Source organism: Carassius auratus, chromosome 34 (assembly GCF_003368295.1).
Source record: "Carassius auratus strain Wakin chromosome 34, ASM336829v1, whole genome shotgun sequence".
NCBI lineage: Eukaryota > Metazoa > Chordata > Actinopteri > Cypriniformes > Cyprinidae > Carassius > Carassius auratus.
Window position 1 is genome coordinate 6,422,943 of NC_039276.1, and position 27,330 is coordinate 6,450,272.

The following is a 27,330-nucleotide window of genomic DNA, read 5'->3' on the forward strand; positions in this document are numbered from 1 at the left end:
TGGGTGAATCTCATGAAACCTTTCAAGAACGTGTACAGAATCAAACAAAATCAAACAAACAAAAGTAGTACTATTTTACCTAAAGACAATGAAGCCTGTTTTAGGACCATTAAGACATATTGACACTTATTCACCCTGAAATTATAATTTTAATAACTTTTATTATATAATTATAAAATTATTATAATATCAAGTTATTAAACTTACAATTTCAGGGTGAATAATATTGTATTATATTGTATTCCAATACAGAGAATCTAACGAGAATCCCTGAGAACAGTGAACAATGCCAATTAAAAAGAAAAAGAAAAAAAAGAAACACCATAATTTTGAGGGATTTTTAAGTCAAAATGCACAAAATTATAATGACTTGCTTTTGATTATGAAATAATAATATATTTGTTAGTATTTGTTGTGCTTTTATAATGATTACATTAATTTTTTTATTATTCTTTTCAAATATATCATTAGTTTATTTTAATTTATAATAACTTATTTTGATATTTTAATAAATTGTTAATGTAGTATTCTTGTATTTAATAAAGTAAAAATATTGTATTTCATTAGTGAGAATATAATGAGAAACCTTGGGAATAATGAGAGTTACAAACAACCAACCAACCAAACAAACAAAAACTTAAATCAAACCTCAAATAATTTTGAGGCAAATGTAAAATGTGAATTTGGGTTCATTTTTATGAAAAAAGGCCAAAATAAGAATATGATACATACACAAACACACACACACACACACACAGATATATATATAATGGATTATTTTAAATATAATTTCTAATTGTATTCTTTTGATTTTGGAGTGAAATGTTTTCATGAAGTTCACCCAACTATGAACTCATCACAGGAGAAAAATGTGGCCTCAGTTAAAGACACTTGTTATGATTCTGCCAAGGACTTTTATGCGTGTTTGTGTTTGAGTGTACAGTATGTCCCATGTATCTCAGCACGTCCAGCCCATCTCAGTTTGCCAGAGGAATTGTGCTCCTGCCAATTAGTCCGTCTCTGTCAGAAGGTGGGCCCTGCGCCGACAGTCGTGCCACACATCTCATTGTGTCCCTCCCTTCAGCTCCGGAGGGTTTCTATGATGATGTCTGGCCGTTGAGACACTCCCGACGCAAGCACTGCGCAGGCTTCCACCAGTCCCCGCTGTGGCACCGACAGATGGTGCAGTCGTCCACCTTCACTTCAATGCCAGCTGGGATGATCGTCGTTCCAGCGAAGCAATTTGGACCTGTCACATGGGGGAAAAGAGGAGATTTTAAGGAAGCAGGAATGAGCAAGAGCTCACTGGAGCTTCTTTTGGGAGGAAAAGCCAGAGTGACTCACGGGATTTCTGAAGGCGGAACAGACATGTGGAAGGTTTTCACGGCCATGCACCGATGGGCTTGTTTTTGTAACACTAAAGCTCTTTTGCTCCTCTTTTTCTTTCTCTCTAATTTTTCCCCTCACACACCCATCCTCTCACTGGGATACTTTGCATTCTAATGCACCACAGGCTGCAGGGGCTGCTGAACAGTCATGCTGGCACTATGTGTGATCTGAGCACGCTCTACTCATTCTCTTCTATTGTGGCCTTGAAGCATTGTAGACCATGAGCTATGCAGAAAAACAGTCCATTAAAAAACATTGAACTTATTACATGGTACACTGATTTCAAAACCGAACTGATTTCAAATAATCACTTTTATCAATCACTCATATGTGCAGTTATAATTAAGATCATCTCTTTCATTCAAAGCATGTTAAGGCCAGTTGTAGACAGAAACAGTTCAAAACTTTGTGGTCAGTAAGTAGTATATTGAAATATATTAAAATAGAAATGTATTTCTGTATTTCACTGTATCACTATATTTCTATCAAATTAATGCAGCCTCCGTAAGCATTAGAGACAAAAAAATGAATAAAATTTTACAGAACCCAAACTTATGTTAGTCTGAAACCTGATTTTTACTGAAGTTTACATGATGTTAAAAACACAAATTATTTATTTAGTCCGACTAAAATCAAACTTTATTTTCCACTTACTATTCACAGAGAAAGCCTGTTAATTAGTACTATGGACATCTTTGGCTGAAGTATCTTATGGTTTCTTCAGTCTCTGAAGTATTGAATCCCACTTTTATAGTTTGTATGCTAACACTGTAAATGTAATTCAGTTTTTTAAAAAAATGCTTTCTGCTCCATGGACTTGTGCTCTTTTTTTTTTTTTTTACTCATTTAGTTTGGTCTGGTTTGGTGAGATTGTCAAAGATACAGATTAACAGTCATTAAACAATATTCGACCTCATAATGCTGTTATTGATCAGTCAGAATTAGGAATTACAAATAGCTGTGAAATGCGATTCATCAGATTGTTTTATTCAGTTAACAGCAGGACATTTTTTTTTGTTTTGTTTTTTGTAATTTTGACTAAACACACAGTGTTGTTCAATTACAAGGGTCTATTGTGATCATAATTTACAAGAACACTTATTTTTATGCAATTCCTCACTTCCTTGCCCCAATGAGCAGATATTAGTGGCCTGCTGTGGAATAAACCCGAAGCGGTTGGTATAATTGCTTAGCAAATATCTATATTTACCCATGTAAAGTGGTAATGATCATTCCTAAATGACAGCAAATCAAAAAGTGGAGTAGGCTGACAATGTGTTTAATTAATTCCTGTTCTGAATTGGGCTGTAATGCATTTTGTAACCATAAAATTACAATTTCAACACAGCCACTATTGTCTAATGTTTTTCAAGATTATTGTATTTGTGCCTTGCAATGAAATTTACATGAAGGTATCAGGTTATTTATTTTTAAGGTATTGAATGCAACTATGCATAGTTTACTGTTATTACTAAAGTATGTATATTTAACATGTAATAAGGACAATAAAAAAGTGTTAGCAAAGCCAAAAATTATTTAAAGCAGGTAAAGCTAATATGAAAAGTAAAATAATAATAAAACGCAGGGTGTGCATTTATAAAACACATTCTTGGTTTCTCCGATCACAAATGAAGACAAATGGTTTTGTGTTTACGTGGTGTGATATGCAACGCAATGTGTAAAAAGACTGTATAAGCCATTATAATCAGTAATTATGTCCCCACTGGATGCAAAAAATGCGTCTTTGTAATGGGTTTTATTGCTTTTATGTCATTGTGCCAGGACACGACATCACAGTATGGTAATTACTGTAACATTTCCTTCACACGCTTGAGGTATTCGGCCAATCACAATGCACTGGATAGCTGGCCAATCAGAGCACACGTTGCTTTTCAGAACCATGAGCTTTATAAAAATCAATGCAATTCAGAAATTTCAGGCGGGGCATTGAGGAGCAACAAAAATGTTCAGTACATGGAAAATATATATATATATATATATATTTACACAAATACACAAAATAATGTTCTTTTCAGCAACTTCATATGACCTCTTTGAAGGCTTGTATAAATTGCACAATGCAATTCTAATATTTATCTGTGAGTGGTGCATTTCTTTGTCTTTATACCCTATAGTCTCTGTTATAGCACTTGACCTTTGGTGACCTCACGGGGACTGAAGCTGCAATTAGTGGCTACTATAAAACAAAATCTATAACAAGAGTCAAGGTATGAGTAGAGCATATCTGCTTATTCAATCAGTGTAGTTTAGAATAGTCCAGTTTAAGTTGTATTAAATATTAATATTCTCTTGTGGATGTACAGGCTACAGTGTTCGTACTTATCAGTCTTATTTTAGTAACAGGATGCTTTCATAGATACACATCTTATGAACAAATTAGATATCAGCATAAATTTGAACCCAGAACCCTGTGGACACATAGTTCTTTAGAGATAATTTTATTAGTGTGGTAAATAAGATTATTGTGGATTTACTCTATTAAAAGGGCTTTAACAGAATACCTGCAATGTAAAATGTAGGCGTATGATAATCACAGTACAGATTTTTATTTATTTATTTTCACATCAAGACTTTTTGTAGGTGGGATCAGATTGGAGATTCAGGCTTGGAGTGTGTGAAACATGATACTCAGTGTTTTTCCATTTGCTTTGCTGATCTCCCAGTCGCAAATTATCGTGAATTATAAACAAGCGTCTTAAGGGTTGACTTTGAGCAGTGTTGTGAATTTGATGATCTGTTAAGTATTACATAATGTTTTAATTTCCCACATTCCTATTCCCACATGATATCCTATCAAATGTAATAAGAGCTGATTCAGATTGTACATGTTTACATATCAGTGTTACGAGTTTTCTATTGGCATATACTTTCACAGAAAACCAGTAACCCAGTTCAAAATTATCATGGAAGCCCCCCCCCCATTTTTCAGAACAGTCAAAGAACATTACAAACATACATTCTCTTAATGTTAGAAAAATTATAAAACTGAATGTTGCCTTAATATTCGCATAACCCAGATTTATTTATTTATTTTTTACATAAGTTTCATACCTTAAGTGGAACTTCAAATAAATGTTCTTTAGAACATATTTTGTTTTTACCTTTAAGCAGAGAGGTTGTGACAAGGCAGGAGGTAGAGGATTTTAATGGGCCACTGTTAACAATTTCTTTGTAAACAGCAATTTCATCTATGTATATGGGCCAGACATAATTTTAACATATTCACTTTTTATGATTATTTGATAATGGGATCTGAATAGGTTAATCATCAGCTCTGAAGAAGTGTATTCACCATACTCAGCTTGTTAAAAATCAGCATTTACAGAAGTAACGTTTCAGCATAAGGCCATTCTTGATGACAAGCAAGTCCTTGAAATTACTTCTGGTTTGATGCGGCAGTATTCCCTGAAATATAGTCCTCACTCTATGTCAGTAAAAGTCAGTGGTGCCGCACATTTCAAAAAGAGTTCAAGCTTCATGACCTCCCTTTTACTGTGGGGGAAAACAACTAGATTGCCTTTTAACCACATCACAGACATGTTAATAGACTTGCAGCAGGGTTAGCGGTGCACAAATTGCTTTACTACCTACAATATTCTGCATGCTCCTAAGAAGTCTTACATGTACTCAAATATTTGATTTCCATCAGTAAAAATTATGAGCTGTTGGCAAAAGTGCAAAAGCGACCGTTCAAGGGGGGTGAAACAGAGATGCGTAACTACTAGCCTAGCCAAGAGCAGTTATTCGTCATCCTATAGAAAAGAGCGTCACTAGTGCAAGGACACCTTGGCCAGGTGGACAGGTACCAAACAGATAACGGATAAGATCATGCTCAAAGCCATTGCTTATTGGCCCAGACATCTGTTTTAAGACTACTGGTTTATTAAGAAGATGAAGATTTGAATCCTTGATTACAACATAATAGCACATCGTGTAAGCAATAGGGTTTTAAGATGCATTTTTTATTAATTCAAAACTGCCAGTAAAATGATTAGAATGAGAAAGCAATATTATGGGTAGAGGACTCATATTTTGGTTGCAAGTACATGTACTTACATGTACTTATAGTGTACTTACATTGCATTTTTCTAAGAAAGTTCTGGTAATACAAGGTAACTACAATGGAGTAGGGTTAGGTTTAGGGGTAGGTTCATGGTTAGTACCTACTTATTACATAGTTATTGTAATTACAATAACAAGTACATACATACATGTAGTGTATACATAAGGATCAGGACTGTAAAATAAAGTGCTTCCCATATTTTAGCCAGAAGCAACAAGTGAATGTTTAAAATGTCCTGAGGCATTTATCTAAAAAATTTAGTTTACAATAATAAAACTGGTTCAATAACAGTTCAGAATGTGGAAATCCTTGACTTCAATAATATTAACTTACACTTTACATTCTCTCCATTGCAATCTGGATCTCTCCCAAAAATGTATTGGATTATTTTGACACACTTTTGAGTATTGAGATTTGAACAATATGATAAACATTTGATATCTTCTGCATCATCAGTCTCAGACATCAAGGCTAAGAGAACAAAAGACATGGAATTACTTTGAAACCAGAAATTTGATGTTGAATGGGGAGTGCTAAAACCACCAAAGTAATTACTTCCGTCCCTAAACAAAGACACTTACGGGTCTTCACAGAAGGTCCCAAAAGTGAACTGAGTGAAAAAGGCAAGTACTATTTGCAGTTGGCCTTGGTTCATTTAAGCTGTAATTGACAAATATATTTACTTTCACGTTGCAATGCAGTCCAGCTAAACTCTTGAGTCTTTTTAAAGTAACTAATATTGGCAAAAGTGTGAAAATAAAGTGAACCTGGAGTACTTTACTCTGACAATGCAAAGAAGAAGAGAACCAAACAATGGGCTTAAAGTGAATGAATCTCAGAGCACTAACTGAAATGGATTCTGCATGGAGATTTATTAATTGCATGGTTTAGTATGTGAATACAGACATAACAGTGTACTGTAGCTCCTTCATCCAGGCATGGGATGCATACAAACTGTATATGTACAGTATTAAATATATTGTAGTTTATGCAATTTTGATTTTATTTTTATTAATTGTGCACCTTTACATTTTCAGATCATAGTCATCATCATAGGTGAAGTTACTCTGTTGCAGTGTAGGCCCTCGTCATTGCTCCTCAAATTAGCCTGCAACCTACAAGTAAACAGTTACTATGGTAATCACTGAAGCTACTGAGAGATGGTTGCCCACGACTGGCTCACTTACATAGAAACATGGCTAGTTGTCTTTCCAGTATTGCAGCTGAGCTTGGTATTGATGGACAAAGTTCTTGTTAAAATTGATTTTTAAAGGCTGCATCAGGTGCCAAGGTTTAGAGGCATATTATGGTAATTAGCAATCAGTAGCAAGCCAGCACACTTTTCCTTGAGGCTATTTTTGAGTTTTTGAGGTTCAATTTCACATCAGCAAAAAAGTACTGGATTCCTGCGAGGTTCATTAAGAGAGGATCCGAAACAGAGTGATACCTCACGGTCTTCTTTTATTTTGACATGACATGGGACAGAGTCAGATGTGAGCTATATGTTGATGGATGTTGAGAATTGTGCTATAAAAAAAAGAATGCAGTCTGAATTTTGATTGACTGAGACTTGGCATTCCCAATGTCATTGTTGATCCTCTGCCAGCTCCGTCTGTGCTGGGATAAGTGTCTCTTGACATTTACCGTCTCAGTATGTCTATGTGGAACAATCTGAGAGAGATTACATGACAGACTGTTTAGAACAGCTCTTGACCAACGCTATTAGAATTGATTGAACTGAGATAAAGTCTCTCAAACTAATTATTTTCTTCCTCCTAATTGCAACCAAATATAGCCAAGCGAGTTCTTAGATAATATATTATCTTTAAGATGTCATTTCAAACCAAAGCCTTTCATTAAAATGAACAGGAATAGGAAGTTCTCTTATGAATTTTGAGGACAGTCATAAGCATTATGGTGCAAATACCGAAAAAGTGCTCGTATCGAATTTGTTATTGATATTTTAAAAAATTTCTCTCTGAGGACCACTTAAAACGATCACATTGAATTGTATTATTTTGAGGTAGCAAACAGGTAAATTTAAAAAGAAATTCATTTAACAGAACTGTCATTTCTAACTAGAAAAGTTTGCCAATGTTTGATTAACATTGATACACAAGTTTTGGATTGTTAAAACCAATTTTAATGAATTAATTTATTTTTAAATGTTTTTTAAAGACTCTTATGCTCACTTAGACTGAATATATTTGATCCAGAAAACAGTAAAAATAGTAATACTGTTACAGTTTTATATACCTGTTTTCCTTGTTTATCATTTAAAAAAATTAATTTATTCATGTGTAAAGCCGAAGTTCAAAAACCATTATTCCTTAATTGTCACTTGATCCTTCAGAAAGCCTTCTAATATTTAATACATCCCTATTTAAAAAAGGAATTTTTATTTTATTCGTATTTTTTTATTTGTATATTTATTTTATACCTTTTAAAGAAATCTTTACGTGACCAGAATGCATTTCTTTTTTCCAGAATGCATTTATTTTATATTTCTTTGATTTACAATTTACTCAATTTCTTTTTCTGTTATTCTGTCTCAGCTTCCTGTAGTATGTGGCCAATTCAATTTAAATTCCAGCTTATGAATTGAAATGAAGCCACGTCTTAAGTTCTGCATATTGCCTGACCCTGATATATAAACTATATTTTTGAGTAAGAAGCACATTACTTAAATACAGTACTGGCACAGAAAGTACATATATATATATATATATATATATATATATATATATACATACATACATTGAACACTTTTATCTCAAAGTATCAAGTAGAAATTGAATCCTCCTGATATGACCCCTTTAAAGATCTCTGAAGCAGAGTTAGTTATTTCCTCCAGGGGACGTGCTCCACCACAGACTCCCTAAAATGCCAGCACCACAAGCTCGTCACCGTGCCATGTCTGCCTGGATTAGTTCTCTTCCAGGCTGTAGGCGAGGTTTGTGTATCCATGCGTGCATATCTCTGGCTGTCTTTCTGCACTAGTAAAGCAGAAAGTCACAGCCAGTCTCTCTTTAGCAACTATACCTTACACCACATTTCTGATTGTAATGTGGATCCTGGAGAATGTAGGTCAATATGTGCCAGAAGGGGAAAAAATAGGGAATTGCATAGATTTTAAAGTTGCACTTAGAAGATTAGATATGATTTTTCTTTACAAATGTATTTTCAAACATGTCTTCTGAGGCGCTCTACAGAGCGGCAAGATTTCTTTAAAACTGACGACTCTGAAACTTGATGTAGTTATTTCTTGTTCAAATCTATACCCTTCAATTTTTTTATTGTCAACAATGGCTGTCTGTTTATATTTTTAAATTCTAATAGTTTTTTATAAGTAAACTTAAATGTTCTTTTAAAACCAACACTTAATTAAAGACAATATTTTATATAATATCAGTGTTGAAACATAATGTTGAAATTCACAGGTATTATTATTTTAGATCGTTGATTTGGCCCTCATTTTATGGATTTTCCTTTTCCAAAAAATGCTAGTTAATTTTATTGCATTAGACTAAAACTTTTTTTTTCTTTCATTATGCTCAGTTTTTAAGTATATACTGGCAAAATGATCCAAACATAATATATATATTTATATATATATTTTTTTCCACTCAAAAACCGAGGTACTGTACATAAGCTCATATCAGTGAGGCCTACAGTCAGTTTCGATACAAAATCTGTGCTAACTGAAAGTATAAAAAGATTGCATCAGAGATTTGGCATAATGAGAAATTTACAAGTAATTTTTAAAAGGCTGGTAATTTTTGACCTGGTATACCAAATTAAGTAAAGGATTTTTTTCAGCACAACACAATGGTTAAATCTATGTCCTCTACATGTTGTTAATCATGTATTTATGTATTTATCCCACTGATTCACAGAGCTTACACTTTTTGTGTTTGTGCCTCTGTATCGGACTGACTCAGGGATATCTCTTGCCCTTGGCCATCCAGTGAGCCATTGGAATCCAATAATTGTAATTTTGGAATCGGGCCTTGCTGATGAGTGCATCAAGACACAGGAGATAGAGGAGTCCCCATTGGCCAATTAATCCTTCTTAGCATGGTCTTAATCAATGGGATACTGTTTATCTGAACCAAATTTCACCTCTAATCGAGCAGAGGATTGGTAATCAGAACTCTCTAACTGGTGATACTGAAATCTAATAGAAAGTTTTAGTGGGTTTTAAACAACCTGTGCATAGAGTCTTCTGTTTATATCACATTCACCTCACTGCTATTTCTTGAGCCCCGATACATGCCAGTCAGCGAAACAAATTCCTTTCCTTTGGGATTGTGGAGAGAGTCCTCTGAGGAATGCTCTAAAGTACACCTTGCAGGTATTTTCGTCTTCTCCATAAAGTTATAATAGGAAATAGGCCGTTCTTACCGCTTTTACAGATGGGGCAGCACTGTTCTGGCTCATACACTGGGTTGACGCACTCCGGTACTGCACAGTCAGCGACCACACAATGCACCTCGTTATTTGGCTCACAGCGGCACCATTCACAGGGTGAAGGCTAGAGGGACAGGGAAATGATACTGTGAGAGACTGTTACAGGTAAGACATCACCGTTCAAGTCAACATGAAATTCAAAATGACCCTATTTTTATATATATACTGTATAAATGCATGTTGTTCCAAATAAAAACAGTGTATGAAAGTACCTGCTCCATGTCTAACTCATCCCTCCAACCTTCTGGCTACTTTGTACACTACCGTTCAAAAGTTTGGGGTCGGTAAGAACTTTGAATGCTTTTGAAAGAAATCTCTTATGATCTAAGAAATATCTTATGCCAAATTTACACTGCAAAGATGGCACAAAATTGCTTCTGAACTGGCATTTAGGTGCTGCACACAGACTGTTTAATGCTATTGAAGTTTGGCATAAATGCATTTACACAGCAATTGCACCTTTATACAGTACTTTGATTTAGGGGACTGAAGTGAGTAGAGCAGGAATAATTTAGTCTGGCTTTTAAGGAGCATTAGATCTTTACACAGAATTTTGAGCAGGCACAGAGTAGCCTTAACTTGGCTGTGTAAAGATGCCTCAGTTACTCTCTTATGCCAATTTATTTGATCAAAATACAGTAAAACCGTGAAATATTATTGCAATTTACCATTTTAAAATGTAATTTATGAATTTTCAGCAGTCAGTACTTCAGTCTTTAACGCCACGGGATTGTTCATATTCAGTGCTCAAGAAAACCCTCAATGTTGAAAACAGCTGGGCTGCTAAATATTTTTCAAAATTCTTTAATGAATAGAAAGTTCAAAAGAACAGCATTGTTTTGAAGTAGAAATATTTTGTGACATTAGAATGTCCGTCACTTTTGATCAATTTAATGCACCCTTGCAGTCTGCTCTAAATCTAATCATTCATCCAATTTTAAAATCAGATTTAAAAATAGTTGCAGTATCTAACCAGTGGACAACAACAGATGTAAGTGGAGACCATCCTGTTTAGGGCATTCTTCTTGGTGAAGAAAGCCCAGATTAATATGTGATTAGTCCTATATTGGATGTCTGTAATAAAATACACTATTCCAACTGCTGAATATTACATGTTCTCCAAAAGGCCATAAAATATTAAATTTTAAATCCACATAGCCTACTGTGCCTTCTAAAAACTATTTAGAACAGTTCTCTCTTGCAGAATTGCAAATCCTAAAGTGAAGTGACATGCAGCCAAGTATGGTGACCGATACTCAGAATTCGTACTCTGCCTTTAACCCATCCAAAGTGCACACACACAGCTGTGAACACACACTCGGAGCAGTGGGCAGCCATTTTTATGCTGCGGCGCCCAGGGAGCAGTTGGGGTTTCAGTGTCTTGCTCAAGGGTACCTCAGTCACGGTTTTGCCGGCCCGAGACTCAGACCCACAACCTTAGGGTTAGCAGTCAAACTCCCTAACCATTAGGCCATGACTTCTCACACTGATCCACAAATCCTACACTGAAATTTGGTTTTATGTGATCATTTCAAAAACTTGACATGTATTACTTTTACAACCCAGATTCCAAAAAAGTTGGGACACTGTGCAAATTGTGAGTAAAAAAGGAATAGAATAATTTACAAATCTCATAAACTTATATTTTGTTCACAATAGAATATAGCTAAAATAACAAATGTTGAAAGTGAGACATTTTGAAATGTCACGCCAAATATTGGCTCATTTTGGATTTCATGAGAGCTACACATTCCCAAAAAGTTGGGACAGGTAGTAATAAGAGGCCGAAAAAGGAAAATGTACATATAAGGAACAGCTGGAGGACCAATTTGCAACTTATTAGGTAAATTGGCAAAATGAGTGGGTGTAAAAAGAGCCTCTCAGAGTGGCAGTGTCTCTCAGAAGTCAAGATGGGCAGAGGATCACCAATTCCCCCACTGCTGCAGCGAAAAATAGTGGAGCAATATCAGAAAGGAGATTCTCAGAGAAAAATTGCTAAGAGTTTGAATTTCATCATCTACAGTACATAATATCATCCAAAGATTCAGAGAACCCTAGTTGTTATCAGCGCTCAGTTCAGAAGCCTGCATCCCTGATGGTATGGGGTTGCATGAGTGCATCTGGCATGGGCAGCTTACACATCTGGAAAGGCACCATCAATGCTGAAAGGTATATCCAAGTTCTAGAACAACATATGCTCCCATCCAGACGTCATCTCTTTCAGGGAAGACCTTGCATTTTCCAACATGACAATGCCAGACCACATACTGCATAAATGACAACATCATGGCTGCGTAGAAGAAGGATCTGGGTACTGAAATGGCAAGCCTGCAGTCCAGATCTTTCACCCATAGAAAACATTTGCCGCATCATAAAGAGGAAGATGCGAAAAAGAAGACCTAAGACAGTTGATCTACTAGAAGCCTGCATTAGACAAGAATTGGACAACATTCCAATTCCTAAATTTGAGCAACTTGTCTCATCAGTCCCCAGACATTTGTAGACTGTTTTAAAAAGAAGAGAGGATGCCACACAGTGGTAAACTTGGCCTTGTCCCAACTTTTTTGAGATGTGTTGATGCCATGACATTTAAAATCAACTTATTTTCCCCTTAAAATTATAAATTTTCTCAGTTTAAACATTTGATATGTCATCTATGTTGTATTCTGAATAAAATATTGAAATGTGAAACTTCCACATCATTGCATTTTGTTTTTATTCTCAATCTGTACAGTGTCCCAACTTTTTTGGAATCAGATTTATACATTCCACAGATTTTAATATTCTGCAGAGGCATCTTTTGCAGCAGTGCCAGCTTTAATTCTTTTGGACTAAGTACCAGCTTCCCACACAGTTCAGGTATGTTTTTAGTCTATTCTCTTTGGCTGTTGAGTCAAACTATGCTACTTCACAGTTAGTATGATAATGTTGGTGGTGAGCAGTGTTAAATTTGCATTTCCCACATAGTTTTGAAATTTGGCTGAAATTTTACCATAAAAGATAGTTGGTATGGTTTTTAAAATATTGTTTTCGTGTTAAGAAAATATAAATTTTTGTGGGTGAGCTAGTCTTTATTCGTCCATAAACTCGGTATTCATCAATAAACTCTTTATTTTATTTTATTTTATTTATTTATTTAATTCTTTGCTTAATGGGTACTTGTTTCCCATTTGTGTACACCAGTGTTGTGCCGATTTAGTTGACCAATTCACCTTTACTCCTTTCTCAGCTCCTGAACTCTGCAGCTTCTTCAAAGTGACCGATATGCTCTTTTTGGTTTCTCTCACCGGTTTCCTTTATGTTCGCAAAGAGAGTTTTGAGGTATGACCTTTTCAAGGAAGTGTCTAGGTGGTTTGATGTACTGTATCTTCCACATCCTGACAATTGAACCAGCAATGTCCACTGCACAATTTTGTTTTAATTTATGCACTTATTTCAACTCCAAAAAGTAGTATTTTTGAAATATTCTCTCGTCTTTATTTTCACAGCAGTCCTTTAGAATAATGGTTCCTTAACTGTGGGGTTCATCTCCAGAGAGCATGGAAGTTATTTTAATGATTCACAGGTAGGGGCCAATTGTGAGGCAACTTTGTCATCGTTATGCAAATGTTGAAATTATGCAGCATGGGGATAGAAAATGTATGCAAACAGCATATATATGGATTTGTATATTATAAAACATATCTAATTTAGAATTTCAGTAGTGAAAACGAGAAAGTTTTAATAAAAAGGATATATATGCCTATGTCATAGTCTGCTTATCTTATATACATACAGTACTGTGCAAAAGTCTTAGGCCACTAGTATTTTTACACCCCCCCCCCCCAAAAATGGTTTTAAGTCAGTTATTTATATCTTTGCTGTAGTGTGTCAGTAGTAAATAGCAGTTTATATTTCAAACCATTATTTTTGCCATTAAAGCTGCGGTAGGGAACTTTTGACGCTCTAGCGGTTAATAAACAGAACTGCTTGCGTCTTGCGGAAGAACATCGTAGCCGGAACTACTTCTCTCTGTTTATGTCTATGAAGAATCACAAAGGTACTGGGTTTCTCCGCCGCGGTACCTCCGAAGCAATCTAAAATAGTCAGAATATAAACACTTATTATAGGTGTACCCTAGTGATTCAGGACAAGCTAAAAACACGGTTTGGAAAATGGATTCATGGTGTACTCGCTTATTATGCTAATTTTTCTACATTTTGAACACAAACAAAGTTACGGACCGCAGCTCTGATTGGTTGTTTTTTACCGGGAGCGCATGACTTTCTGCAAATGGCAATAGGACCACTGGGAGGAGCCAGGGGAGTTTGATTGTTTTCACAGATTATCTGTCTCGTATTCTACTGTCAGGACATAATGACAGGTTTAATAAATATGTAAAAAATATATTTTTTTACAAAAGTGCCCTACAGCACCTTTAATTGTAATAATCCAGTGAGATTTTTGTTTGCACAAGAAGTCTGACAGCTACCAGTTCTCCACACAGAGATCTGATCTCATCATCATCAGTCCATCTGAAATAACATGAAGAAACAGAACAAACTGAGACAGACCAAATCCAGAAAAACTGTGGCAATGTCTCCTAAACACTTCAATATGTAAATGTAAATATAAAACATGTTGTTTTGAACTTTCTATTCATCAAATAATACAGCGAATATCACTGTTTCTGCAAAAATATTAGGCAGCACAACAGTTTTCAACACTGATAATAGAAATAAATGTTTCTTAAGCAACAAATAAGCATATTAAAATGGTTCCTGAAGGATCATGTGACAAAGACTGGAGTAATAGCTGGAAAATTCAGCTTTGCTATCATAGGAATAAATTACATTTTACTATAAATTATTGTATAAAAGTGTTATTTTAAATTGTACTAATAAATTACAATATTATATTAATTACAAATAGACTTATTTCAAGAACATGTTACTAATTATTACATAATTATTACTATGAATACAATTGGGAATGTAATACTAAATTAAAATCTTCAATTCTTGATCCTTGTATTTCAATGTACACATTGTGATGTATTATATTGTTGCACTCTAGTGTTTCATTCATGAATTTCTTGTATTCACAGAGGTGACACTGACTGTAAATGCCAGCCTGGATCATGGCTGAAGGTCTCAAGGACAGACAAGAGATCAGTACCCCTGTCCTGGCAGCGGTCATGCCCTTCAGTCTCTGCACACTGTGTAAGTGGCACGGACACTAATAATCCTCTGTTCTCCATTGATAACAGCATCTGGTCCATTGGGGCAGGAGCTTGTGAACTTGCCCATACAAATCACTTGTAATTGTGCCAAACTCCTTGTAGAGCCAACACATGGCAAAAAAGGATACAATGGGCAGCAGTGGGTATAAGCAACTAGTTTTCATAGCTTGTCTTCTAGAGAATGCTGAGATTAACATTCTCACTCAAAAACTGACAATGAACTTGAACCTTTTACTTTAATAAAGACAATTGAGAAAAGTCTTAAATGGGTATTATGAGATTCAAAGTGTACATGCAGTACTACCGAAAAAAAACATCCGTACAATGTATTCATTGCATTCATTCAGTACAGGACAAGATGGTACAAAAAAGACTGAAAAGACTCTTTGTGTAGTTAGGTTAAGATCACTCTAATTTTAAAGGCTTTACTCTTCTCAGAATTATCTACGTATAATATTATGTATTATTCTGCTACATGGATCCAACAAAAATGTAAGCAAAACAACTGAAAGGAAAATTGTATTTTCCTGCTGAAAAAATACACATTAAGAAGAATAAGAAGGCTTGCTGGTCTTAGCAGGTTTGGCTGGGCTAGCTTGTCTCAAAGCCAGGCCAAGCAGATGTTCAGCTGGTGTACCTGCTAGATGTAGGTTTCTTAAGCTGATATACTGACACATGCCTAAAATCTCTTAAAAACCAGCAAACCAGGCCAGGATCAGACTGGTTTTAGTTGTTTCTTCAAAAGGATTTCAAATGCACTAAACACAAAAGTCAAGGTTTAATACATTAATTCAAAATGAATGATTACTTTTGTGTGTAGAGTAGAATAGCTATTTTATATATTGCCTATAATATAATTGCATTGGAATAAAACTTACTGACGTGTCTCACAGGGGGTATATAACAACTTCCCCAAAAAGTTTTGATAATTTATGTACTTTTTGTACCTTGTTACACTTGTGGTATTCCCAGTCAATTCCTCATATTCTACTTAAAAATTGCTGAGACATTATTCATTATGCAACATTATTAAAAATATATTGGAATTAGTGGTGGGCATAGATTAATTTTTTTAATCTAGATTAATCTCACTGTAATCTTGGAATTAATCTACATTAATCTAGATTAAAATGGCTCATTTGAATTCTGCCGAAGGCCTTCAGAATATGTGTGCTACCAAAATAAAATAATGACTAAAATTAACGTTAAGTCTTTGAGAAGGGGTTTCTCAAGCCAGGTGGTGCATTAGACCAGGGGCTCATCTCCAGTTTCCAAAATGCATCACAAACTGCTTGAGAAAGCTGTAAACGAATTCCACATTGCACAAGGTGCAAACAACCGTATGCCTGTTTCACACATAATCCGTCTGCAGTGCGTAAGCATTGCATACTTTTTTACGCACCCATGTTAACGGATTACAGCATTCATGCAGTGGTGGTCCGTCAGTGCATTCCAGGAGAGTTGCGTCTGCAGCAGTGAAGCGATCGTTTATGTACCGAGTAGTGGACTGCAAATGCGTCCTGTGTTAAAGCACAATGAGTATGAGTCCGTGCTGCTTCTGCACCACATACGAAACGCACACGGACTGCATATGCACTGCAGATGGAGTATGTGTGAAACAGGCGTGCATCTTGTCGAGGTTTCCATTGGGAAGCTTCTTTAAAAAAATATATAATGGCCTGAAGCAAACCTGGCGGCATCTTAGCTGCATCCATGTTAGCACGTCACGTTTGATGTGGTAATTTCACAGTAGGCATACACACAGGTTTAAAGACTCGTTCTCGCCCCCTACAGATTCAGCAAGGTATACATCCGCGTTAAAATATCAAGGTGAAAGTCATCATAGCTTGCGTAGTATAGACCCAGCTCCCAACCCAACTTTGAGAATAGATTAACGCAAATATTTCTTATCACTAATTATTCAAAATGTTTCCGTTCACTTCATTTGTACTGCTTCTAAGGCTATTGGTGATTTGTTTTTGTGTGTAACCAATAGTGAATTCATTTACTTTTTTTCTGGTCTCCTATTAACATGCAAACCAAAGCAAGCATATCCTGCACATGGTGATGAGGTTCCTGTTCTAGTGATTACAACATTGCTACTGTACATGCATCAGTCTAATACATTATATACTGTGGGTGTGTGTGTGTACAGTATATATACATAGAGCAGTTCACTTATAGGAAAAAGATATATGAGAAGTCATGCTTCCCATGTTGTCTTAAATCAGTTGTTCCTGGTGTAGAAAGAGTGTTGAATGATGTATTTGGCATTCTGCAGGTAGCAATCTCAGTCTGAACATTTATTGAATGGCAGCATGAGCACAATATTCTGTAACTGCACAGGGTTACACGTGTAAAAGGACGTCTGTGACATTTTTGGTTTGTGTCCGATTACATTGATTACTTCATGGTTCATGTGATTAAAAAGATTCCATTTCTGAGGAAACGCCTCTAGTATTAGGACGAGTTAGCTCATTTTACACCTGACCAGTTACATTTAGATTCATCAATGCTGTATGAAACAGTTTAACACTGATGGTTTTATCTCGTCATGCTGCAGAGAATGAGGAAACATACTCTTTTCTACTCTATCAGAAAATGACTTCTTTAGCCTGGGCCTGCACTGTTTCAGAATCACCCAAGCGTCAAGAGCTTTTCAGCAGCCATTACTCCAGTCTTTAGTGTCACATGATCCTTCAGAAATCATTCTAAAAGGCTGATTTGGTGCTCAAGAAACATTTGATAACAATCATGCTGCTTGATACATTTGTGGAAACTGCGATAATTTTTTTATTTTTCAGGATTCTTTGATTAATAGAACAGCATTTATTTGAAATCGTGTACCATTATATAATTTTTAAGGTAACATTTGAACAATTTATTGTGTCCCTGTTGAATAAAAGTATTAATTTACTTTTGAGTGGTAGTGTATGTGGCTTTTAGATGAATGGTTGTGAAGCATGAGAAGTTTGATGATCAAATGTCTAAAATGCTTGTTAGTTTGTTTAATCAGTCTGTGTAAAAAAAAAAAAAAAAACTGTCGCAATTACAAGAATAAATATAAATACTTTATCATTTATGATATTATTTTCTCACCCAGTCAAGTTCAAAATTAGACCAAAAAATAAATAAAGAGACCAAATGACTCATGATGACCAGTGGCTAGAAGTAGTTATTAACTGATAATACCAGTCACAAAAATCTATCATATGGCTGTCATCCATATGAAAAATCTATCAGTATGTGTGGGCATACTGGATCTGAAGTGTTAAAAATATGTTAAAAACATTTATATTCACTATTGGCGCCACTGATGGCTCATATGCACTAAGCTTGAGTCATCAGATCCTCATGAGTTTAAGCACAGATGTTAAGCTGCATTTTTGACAGCATTCTGGGAAATGTAGTTCCAGACATAGGGGTGACTTAAAGGCTCATGCAAAATGCATTCAGAAAATGTTAAAGATCACGGTGGGTTGCAAAGGTTGCATTATGATAAGACTTTTTTAAAACAACACCAGGATCGGGGAATACAAGATGGAGAGGATGGTGGGAAAATGAAGATACTGAAGTGACCACTGATTTCAATTTGAAGCAACTTGGAAATGAGATTAAACTTGCTGAAACCATTTCATAGTTCCAGTTTCTGCCGGCCTACTTGTTAGCTTTTAATCAGTTTTTTAAATTAAAACCATGATGTTCCTCAGGCAGTTGGATCAGAAAATCAATTTAAGCTATTTATTTCAGGTGCTTTTTATAGCTATTTCCTCTCACAGGTGTCAGAGTTTGCAAGTACAGTCACTAATTACTGCTCACTGTAGCATATGCAGATGAGAGGGCAACTTTGTGTGTATTTGCATCTGAGAGAGAAAAGAGAGATACATGTTATAGTTGAAATATTTCTAAGCAATTACAATTTATCTCACAATTCAGACTTTTTCTTGCAATTCTGAATTAATTTATCACAATTAGTACTATGTTTCTTGCAATTCTGAGGATTAAAAAGTGAGAATTATGAGACATAACATAGAATAAACTCTCACAATCCCAAGTATTTCTTGCAATTCTGACTTTTTGTCCACATAATTTTTGTAGTTTATTTATTTTTTACCATGGAATAAATAAAAATAATTCTGACTTTTTATCTCAAAATTCTTTTTCTCGATATTTTGTGTTTGTATCTTACCATTCTTCTCAGATTTGTCAATTGTGTGAAAAAAAATTCACAATTACCTTTTTCATTCTTCTGTCCTGTGGTGGAAATAAGCTTCCATACTAAAACCGATTACTCTACATATCTATTTTAATAAAGTTGCTGCCTCTCGACATTGATAGACACTGCCTTGTATTTGATGGAATTTAAATGGACATTTCCTCATTAAATATTCAGCATGAGAAATGTACCGCCGCCTTTTCTAAGATGCTGGTGCACTGTTGTTTTGTTGAAGCTTTGAGCGATATTTGTGACAAGACAATTCTAAACCTTGAAGAGCCAAAAGTGTTATCTAATTAATTTGCAAAAAAATGTTTTCTCGGAATGCTTGAGGATTCAGCATGAAAAATTCAATGAAAGTGTCCACATATGAGACCTTATAAAATTATAGGTCTAATTTTATTTTGCGTATTTTATTATCTACAAGCCATTTCCTCAGATCTTAATTTTTTCACCGTCTCTCAAAGGTTTTCCCCTTTCTGGTGATCCCAGAGCTCATATCCCAGCCCTAGTCTATCTGCCTGGGATCTGAACTCACCCTATAGCTCCGGCCTCTTGCTTGCAGCGGTGAAGTGACTCTCTTCCATGGCTGCTGGGGAACCCTGTAGGTGAAACACCTACTAAGGATAAATTTCAGAACTCTTAGGGAATATAACACAACAGGAGAAAAGGAACCACTACATTATTTCCAAGCAGCAACTGCTCCTAAAATTAGCTAAATTAACCACTTATCATATCTTTTATATGTTCTTACACTGCCAGTACAATACTGTGTATGTTGTTCTTGTGTCAAATTGCCCCAAAATGTATTTGGACACTTTTAGATTAAACTATAATCTGATAAAGCAAGTATTATCTGTAAACAAATTTTTCAGAACTAACTACATTTTATGCAGTTATTAATCAGCTGGTCCAACTACTGTGGGAAAAAGGATCTTATGCTCACAGAGACTTCATTCAGATGATCAAAAATACAATAAATCAGTAATATTGTGAAATGTATTTCTGTGATAGCAAAGCTGGATTTTCAGCAGCCATTACTTCAGTCATCATGATCCTTCAGAAATCATTTTAATATGCTGATTTTGTGCTCAAGGTTTACTTTTGTGTAAACCACAAAAAAGAACAGGATGTATCTGAAATATCGATATTTGTGAGACTTCATCGCCTCTTGGCTAACTAAAACTAGTAGACACAGTCACATCTTACTGACCCCACATTTTTTTAACCATAATGTGTTTGTGTATGCGCTTGTGCTTGCTTGTGTATTTTTCTTAACTTAATTTTTATTTCACAATGATCTATTCCAATTACTGTATATACACTTTTAAGTGATGCATAAATGTCCAAATACTTTTTGTAAGCACTGTGCTTGTATTTGATATATACATTTATTAAATCATTAAAACAATTCAAAAATTCATTTTAATATAATCTAAAATAGCTGGTTTGGAATCCTAATGCACTGTTACTCCAGAAAGCACAGAGTGAGAAGGTGCAGAAACAGAGCAGAGAAGTAATTGGCCATTATAGTTTATTCTCTCAAGGTTTCGATTGACAGGATTATACGAACATGCTCTTCCTGAGCTTTCATTGGAACATTGTAAAAATCAAGACGTATCGGTAAGAGCTATCGCCATGCTTTAGAAGTAATGTGATTAACTCTGTTGTGTCGGTATAAATCCTATAGCTCTTTCAATCACCCTCAGTCTGGAAATCGTGACATTTAAAAAGCCACATAACTGTCTGGGTCAAGCTGGGTTACACATGGGTCAGTGTGCATGGCTTTGATAATGCACTTCAAGTCTTTCACTTCAAAATCTGTCACTTGGCTGTCATTTGCAGCAATAAGTAACAAAAACTAAAAAAAACAAAGGCTCTGCTGACTGATTGGTCTGCCTCATTCTACAGTGAAAAGTCTTCTCCACGTGTAAGATTCATATCTCTGTGGGGCTCCTCCCACTCCTGCTGAGCCAAGTAAATACAGTCATAGCTAAAGAACGGCTGAGGAAATGCCAGTGTAGCCCACACCAAAGGTTACCCTGTCAGCTTCTCTTAATTGGATCGGCTATCAATACCCTTTGATTCCCATTCGCAGCTGGACGTCAGTACTTGCTTTTTAATTCAAAGAGATCTCTCTGGACACTATTGAGTGATGATGCCTCGTTTGCTTAATGCACACGTCAAATTCAGAGCGGAAAACTGATCAAAAAGAGACTTCTGCTAGTTAAGATTTACTTGGCTTTGTTTATGGGTTTTCAACCAGGGCATCTTATGACTGGAGGTAATCAATAGAGCCAAAAAAAAAAAATATATTTTAGAGATAAAAGATCGTAAGTTGTCCTTCCATTCAAAATTGAGGAGAACAAGCTGTATTGATGGACCTGATCTTTTGACTTACATGGGCAAATATGTCTAGCTGAGGTATGCGTTGGCTAATCGGGCACCTAACAAAGATGGATTTGATTTAAAAGTCTCTGAGACCCTAATGCCAATTATGTAATTTAACCTTCTTGTTAGTCACAAAAAGTTTCCTTAGATGTTGGTGCCTAAATGAAGTGCTCTAATCTTGCCAGCTTTAGATTCTAAATTGATTGGCATTAGCTGGGCTTCTAAAAAAGTCTTTGTTTACTGAGGGACATGGCCAACTTATGTGGAACTGAATATGGCTTGACACCTCAAAGAAAACACTGTGCACTGCAATAAAATGCTGATTTTGTCTAAAAGCAGCTCTGAAGCTTGCCAGCCCCATGTTGATACAACAGAACTGGTGTGTGATAATGTAGCAGATGTTGCTGGATGGGAAATTCATCACTCAGAGAGTGATGAGAGTGAACTGCATAGACTTTCCACCCCACTGTAATCCTGATATTAAACATTGTTCTGGTTTTGATCTTCTTGTGAATTAGTTTTGAGATAATAATCTTTGCAATACATTTAGTGTTGGGAGACAGGTTGCCTTAAAAGGCCTGAATTTACATGATCTCAAGATCACAGTAAATGAATCAGATGTAAGAATGAGATGAATGCTAATGATATCTTGTTCTCTGGAGAGAGAAGTTTCAAGATAAATGCTGTGCAAAGCCAAGAAAAAGATCCAAAGCATTACAGATAAGATTCAATACATAATTACCAGTGTGGCCAGTGAATAATAAAATATCAGAAACATCAAAGAACATTTCCTATGGTCTGTTCCTTTTCCTTAATATGTTATGTTTATCTTAAAATATCTTTTTGAAAAGAGGATTTTGTTCAGTCATTGATCTTTAAAACTAAATATTGCATTTTAATACAAAAATATTAAATTAATATTTATTTAAAAATGATTCATTAAAAAATATGTTAAACCACAATGGATTAAATGAATATGAATATATTTTAAACAATACTTATATTAAGATTTAAATTACTGTGACAAAATCTGAAAATACCGAAGGGTACAGGATTTGAGTTTTCAAGAGATGAAATCCATAAATGGATAAGTGCAGGAAACAATCCTGCCCACTCCCACCTCACAAGGTGCACTTGTGAGGTGGAGCCAAAGACTCATTTTGTGTGTGATGATTTATTGCTTTGCCCTTTGTTGATACCTAAAACTTATATTAGAGTTTGCACTTGCTGAAACAGCCCACTTTAATCCTGGAAATGAGCTTTGTGGGTGAAAGTAATTTTTTTTTACTGTTATCTCATCAATCGCTTTCCTGGTGTTGCAGATTCAATTCTCTGACATTGTATCTTAAACTCATTACGTGTTTAGAGAATTAATACTTCTGAAAGTCTTTCCATTATTTGAAAATTAAATATGTATGACCTGCTATTTGCAACCCTGCCAGTGGAAATGGACCAAAGTAAACAAGGGTCCTGTTGATGTTAGTCAGGATTTATTTGCAGTATATTACATAATATTAGATAAATATCTAGTATTTTCAACTGCTTAATAGACTATTTATGTTAAATATGTGCTCTGCTGACATGAGGCATAACACCAAAGAGCCAACAACATGTTAGGTCTAATAAAGTGGTCATGAAATATATATAATATATTATATAATATAATAATTTATTTGTCAGTCCAATGTCTTTTGAATCTCAAATTGGCCAAATGGTTCATCAAGCAGCACAACATTCATTTATCTATCTATGGCTGATGTGTCTTTTAAGAATGCTTCGGTGCTTTGTTGTATGATTGATGGGTTTACTGATCAATAAAAATAACTTGAACTAAAATCAAGAGAAAATGCACAGTAGTTTTAAATGGATTGCTTTGTCAAGTAGATTGTTTCTATAGCACAGCTCTAATCAAATTACAGTTGATAGTGATGGATAGGGCTTGTCATGATGAGCCTCTAAAAGTAAAACAAGCACAAAACTATCCCACAATATCCAATACTCCACTCATGCAGGGACACATCTACACAAACACATAAAACAGCCTAATTTTCTTGCATATATTTGAGAACATAGTGGTGCAATAGTGTATATGTGGTCTTGAAACTGTCTTTAAGTCTCATGATTTTGACATATGATGACATCATTTCAGTGATGTTGTCATGTATGCTGTTTTGAGGTTGATTTGTTTAACTTGCAGGCTTGATTATTAATTTCAAACAGTGTAAAGTACAATCCACCCACAATTTGAGAATAATGGAAGGCTTATTCCCTTAATATCCCTGTGATTTTCCACTGTACATGGTTGAAATTTCAGTTGGAGTGCAAGACACACTTATTAATTAACCACAGGCATGTGTGATACTCAACGCAATGCTAAATTCATAAAACAGCCTCATATTCCTTCATAGACTTATTATTTTGGTAATTGGCAGCATGATCCTACCTTGAACTCCTCCAGGATTTTATAAGTCTTCCCTTTGTATTCACAAAAGTTTTTGACCTCCTTGCATTCGGGACAACACCCGTTGTGTTCCACCTTGGTGCACTTGGGGTGTATTTTAGGGCACACGGGTTGGTCACAGACAGGTCCATCCTCCGTGCACATGCACGGGCAGTTCGAGTGGCCCGGGAAGAAGCGTTCCCCGAGCTTGTACACGAAACCACTGTCATCCACGCAACCTTTCCCTCGGTAGTCATCGAAAATGATGTCATTGTTGGCAGTTCTCTCGGCCTCGTCCGTGGCGGGATAGTCCTCATGGCCGACAGAGGCCAGCGAGACAGCGGCGGTCAGGGCGAGCAGCACGATGCAAATCGCCCGGAAAAAAGGGCCCATCCTTTGCCGCGGCAATCTGACGCATTCAAGGAGAGTGTCTCAGGTCCCTTAAGTTGTAAGTCTCCATGCTGCAAATATGATACTGAAAGAAATGTAAACAACCCGTAGCTTAATAATTTGACGTGCATTTTAGTTATCTTAACTAATAAAAAAATCCTCACACTATACGTTAATGATCAAAGTACATTTCGCTGACAGAAGTAACCATATATAGGGATGAATGGGGAGTTTTGTAAAAATTTTATTCTATATTTGTTTGTTAGTTTAAAAATATATGACAAAACTACAGTAAACTGTATAAACAAGTGTCAGTCTCACACTACTAGTGTGAGTTTTAAAGTCTCTGTATGAGTTTGTTGTGGTAGTCAAATCTACTTTTAGTCATAAGCATTTCTTTTGCAAATGTTAAGTATAGGAATTACTTTAACATAACAATATTGGAATGCTAGTTCTACAAATAGAAATACATTTTATACAAATACTTTTTTTTACAAATATAAAATACAAACATTTCTCAAAGAACAATGTATGTGTGTGTGTGTGGGGAGGGGGGGGGTGTATAATACACACACACACACACACACACACACACACACACACACACACACTGTATCTAGTTAAACATCTGGTCAGTCGTGATATATACATGTAGAAAGCAAAATAGAAATGTTGTATGTTAAATTAAATAATCCGAGTGAGCTGGTTCATGGTTACAAAAATCTGCAAATCAATTTGTAATCCAGAGAAGAACTACTGCTTTCTAACTACTTTTCCCCCTTGCTGTTGTCTTCTCTAAAGAATCGTGATAATGTATGTAAGTGATTTCATTTGTGTCGCTCATTTCTAGTTGGTTAAGCTGATGGTGTTAAAAACGCACCCAGTGTAACAGCACTCCATACAAATTGAGCTCTGGTAAAGATCTGCCATTTGTTTCCATACATAACGCACTGAAGATACCCATAGACTGATGAAGAGTCAGTTCATATAAACGAGGTGTGTTTTCCACCTACAGTATATAATGATTGGTATTAGTAAGCTCTGGATCAGGAGGTGGTGAGGATATTATGGTGAGGAGGACAAAGTCGGTAAATCAACACAAATAAAAACCCAGTTAATCACAGGCATCATAGACAGGGCTCAACAAAGTTAACAAGGATACCTGTTTACGAAAAACAACAGGTCTCCACCTTCTAATCCCTCATAGCACTGCAGAAACGTGTGCAGTGACCATGTCCGTAGACTCCGTACATTCCTCCAAGAGCCCTTAAGAAACGACTCGGTTTCTGTGTCATTAACAAGTGCTTAATATGCTTTGGTCCAAATGCTTCTTCACTCGTGAAAGCACGAGAAATTAACCATAAAACGGCATGAGATTCTGGTCTTGAAAAAAAAAAAAACGGAGCAGCCAGGATAAAGCCCTTTAAAGAAAGAGTTTCTTTTTACACTGAAAGATAGTCTAGTATTGAAAATACGTCTAGTCTATAATAAATTGACTGCTTCTGTCTTTCTGAATGCATCTGTGCAGCTTGCCTTAAATGTAGAGAGAAATGCATTTAAAGTAATTAACATTATCATGGTCATAATTATTATTGCATTGAAATATTGCAATGAGCACGAATACATTTTAACCTAGCGGCTGAACAGACTTACCGCGTTGAAATGTCTGGTTCCACTTTGTTGGAATCGTAATCAAGCGAGCAAGTGCACCTTCGAGATGATAAGACCAGAAAAATCATTCCAATTCGAATTGGTGCAGAAATGTGCTTACTCCAACAGAAAAGATAATCCGAATGTCTATAATATTTACAAATGAATGCTGATCATGCCCACTTCAGAAATAATATATCCAGAAACGCAGTTATCCTTCCCCGATCATTAAGTGAATTTCAGAATATGCAAAAAGGAAGGAAAAAAGATCCAAAACATCTGTACAAATGACTTCCTTCTCGTGATCATTTAGTCATCCGCGGCATTTATATTAACTCCCAAATACTGCAGGTGAAACAGTATAACGCCATTTGGTCTTCGGCACCTCCACCGAGAAAACAATTTCATGTCAAGTTAATGAACGAGAATAGATTCGAATCAGTACGTTTACCCAGTGCGAAGTAAGTTTATCTACATTGGCGATGCTCGCGCCGCCAGAGCAGAGAGAAAAGAGTCGTCAGAGACAGCGCTACTAAGTTGAGTGCGGAGAGGAATGAGAACAGAGGAGCGTTACATCTTCAATAGGTCGCCTCAGTGAGTTCAGCACCATCGAGCGGACAGCACCGAATCCAGAGTTCAGCACCACGGACAGCACTTGATTCTGCACTGATTCGAGCTCCAATCGTCTTATTGCTTCTCTAATCATGTACGATTTAGCAAAACGTGCAACAGGACAGTCCCTTTGGACCATAGGAAATACTTTACTACTTTTCTCAGCTTTTTTATTAGTACATAGAAAGAAGTAATTGAATCGAGACCAGTCGCTAACAGTGGATCTCATCAACACTTTAATGGTAATTGTAAACCGACAGCGTAGAAAAATGCAAAAATGTTGTGCAGATGGTAACCTATAGGGGCCACTGCATTACTGTATTTGATAGCGATCTGAGGGTGGACAAAGCAGGCATTGTTTATAGTGCCTTCTGTGTCATTTGTGCACACGTGTAAATAATGAAAAGCTGATACTAACTTTAACTGTGTGTTATCATAGACCTATCGTCTTTACACATAAATGCAGG

At 35.8% G+C, this 27,330-nt stretch overlaps 1 protein-coding gene across 1 annotated transcript; it reads right to left on the bottom strand.

Annotated features, from left to right (window-relative positions):
- Positions 1–800: 800 nt before the first annotated feature.
- LOC113053726 (von Willebrand factor C domain-containing protein 2-like) lies at positions 801–26,907 on the bottom strand. Its single transcript, XM_026219001.1, has 4 exons — positions 26,255–26,907; positions 24,215–24,686; positions 9,878–10,007; positions 801–1,249 (listed from the first exon to the last, which is right to left on the bottom strand). Exons 2-4 carry the CDS (start codon positions 24,602–24,604, stop codon positions 1,098–1,100), a joined length of 672 nt encoding a protein of 223 aa, XP_026074786.1. The 5' UTR covers positions 24,605–24,686; positions 26,255–26,907; the 3' UTR covers positions 801–1,097.
- Positions 26,908–27,330: the final 423 nt, after the last annotated feature.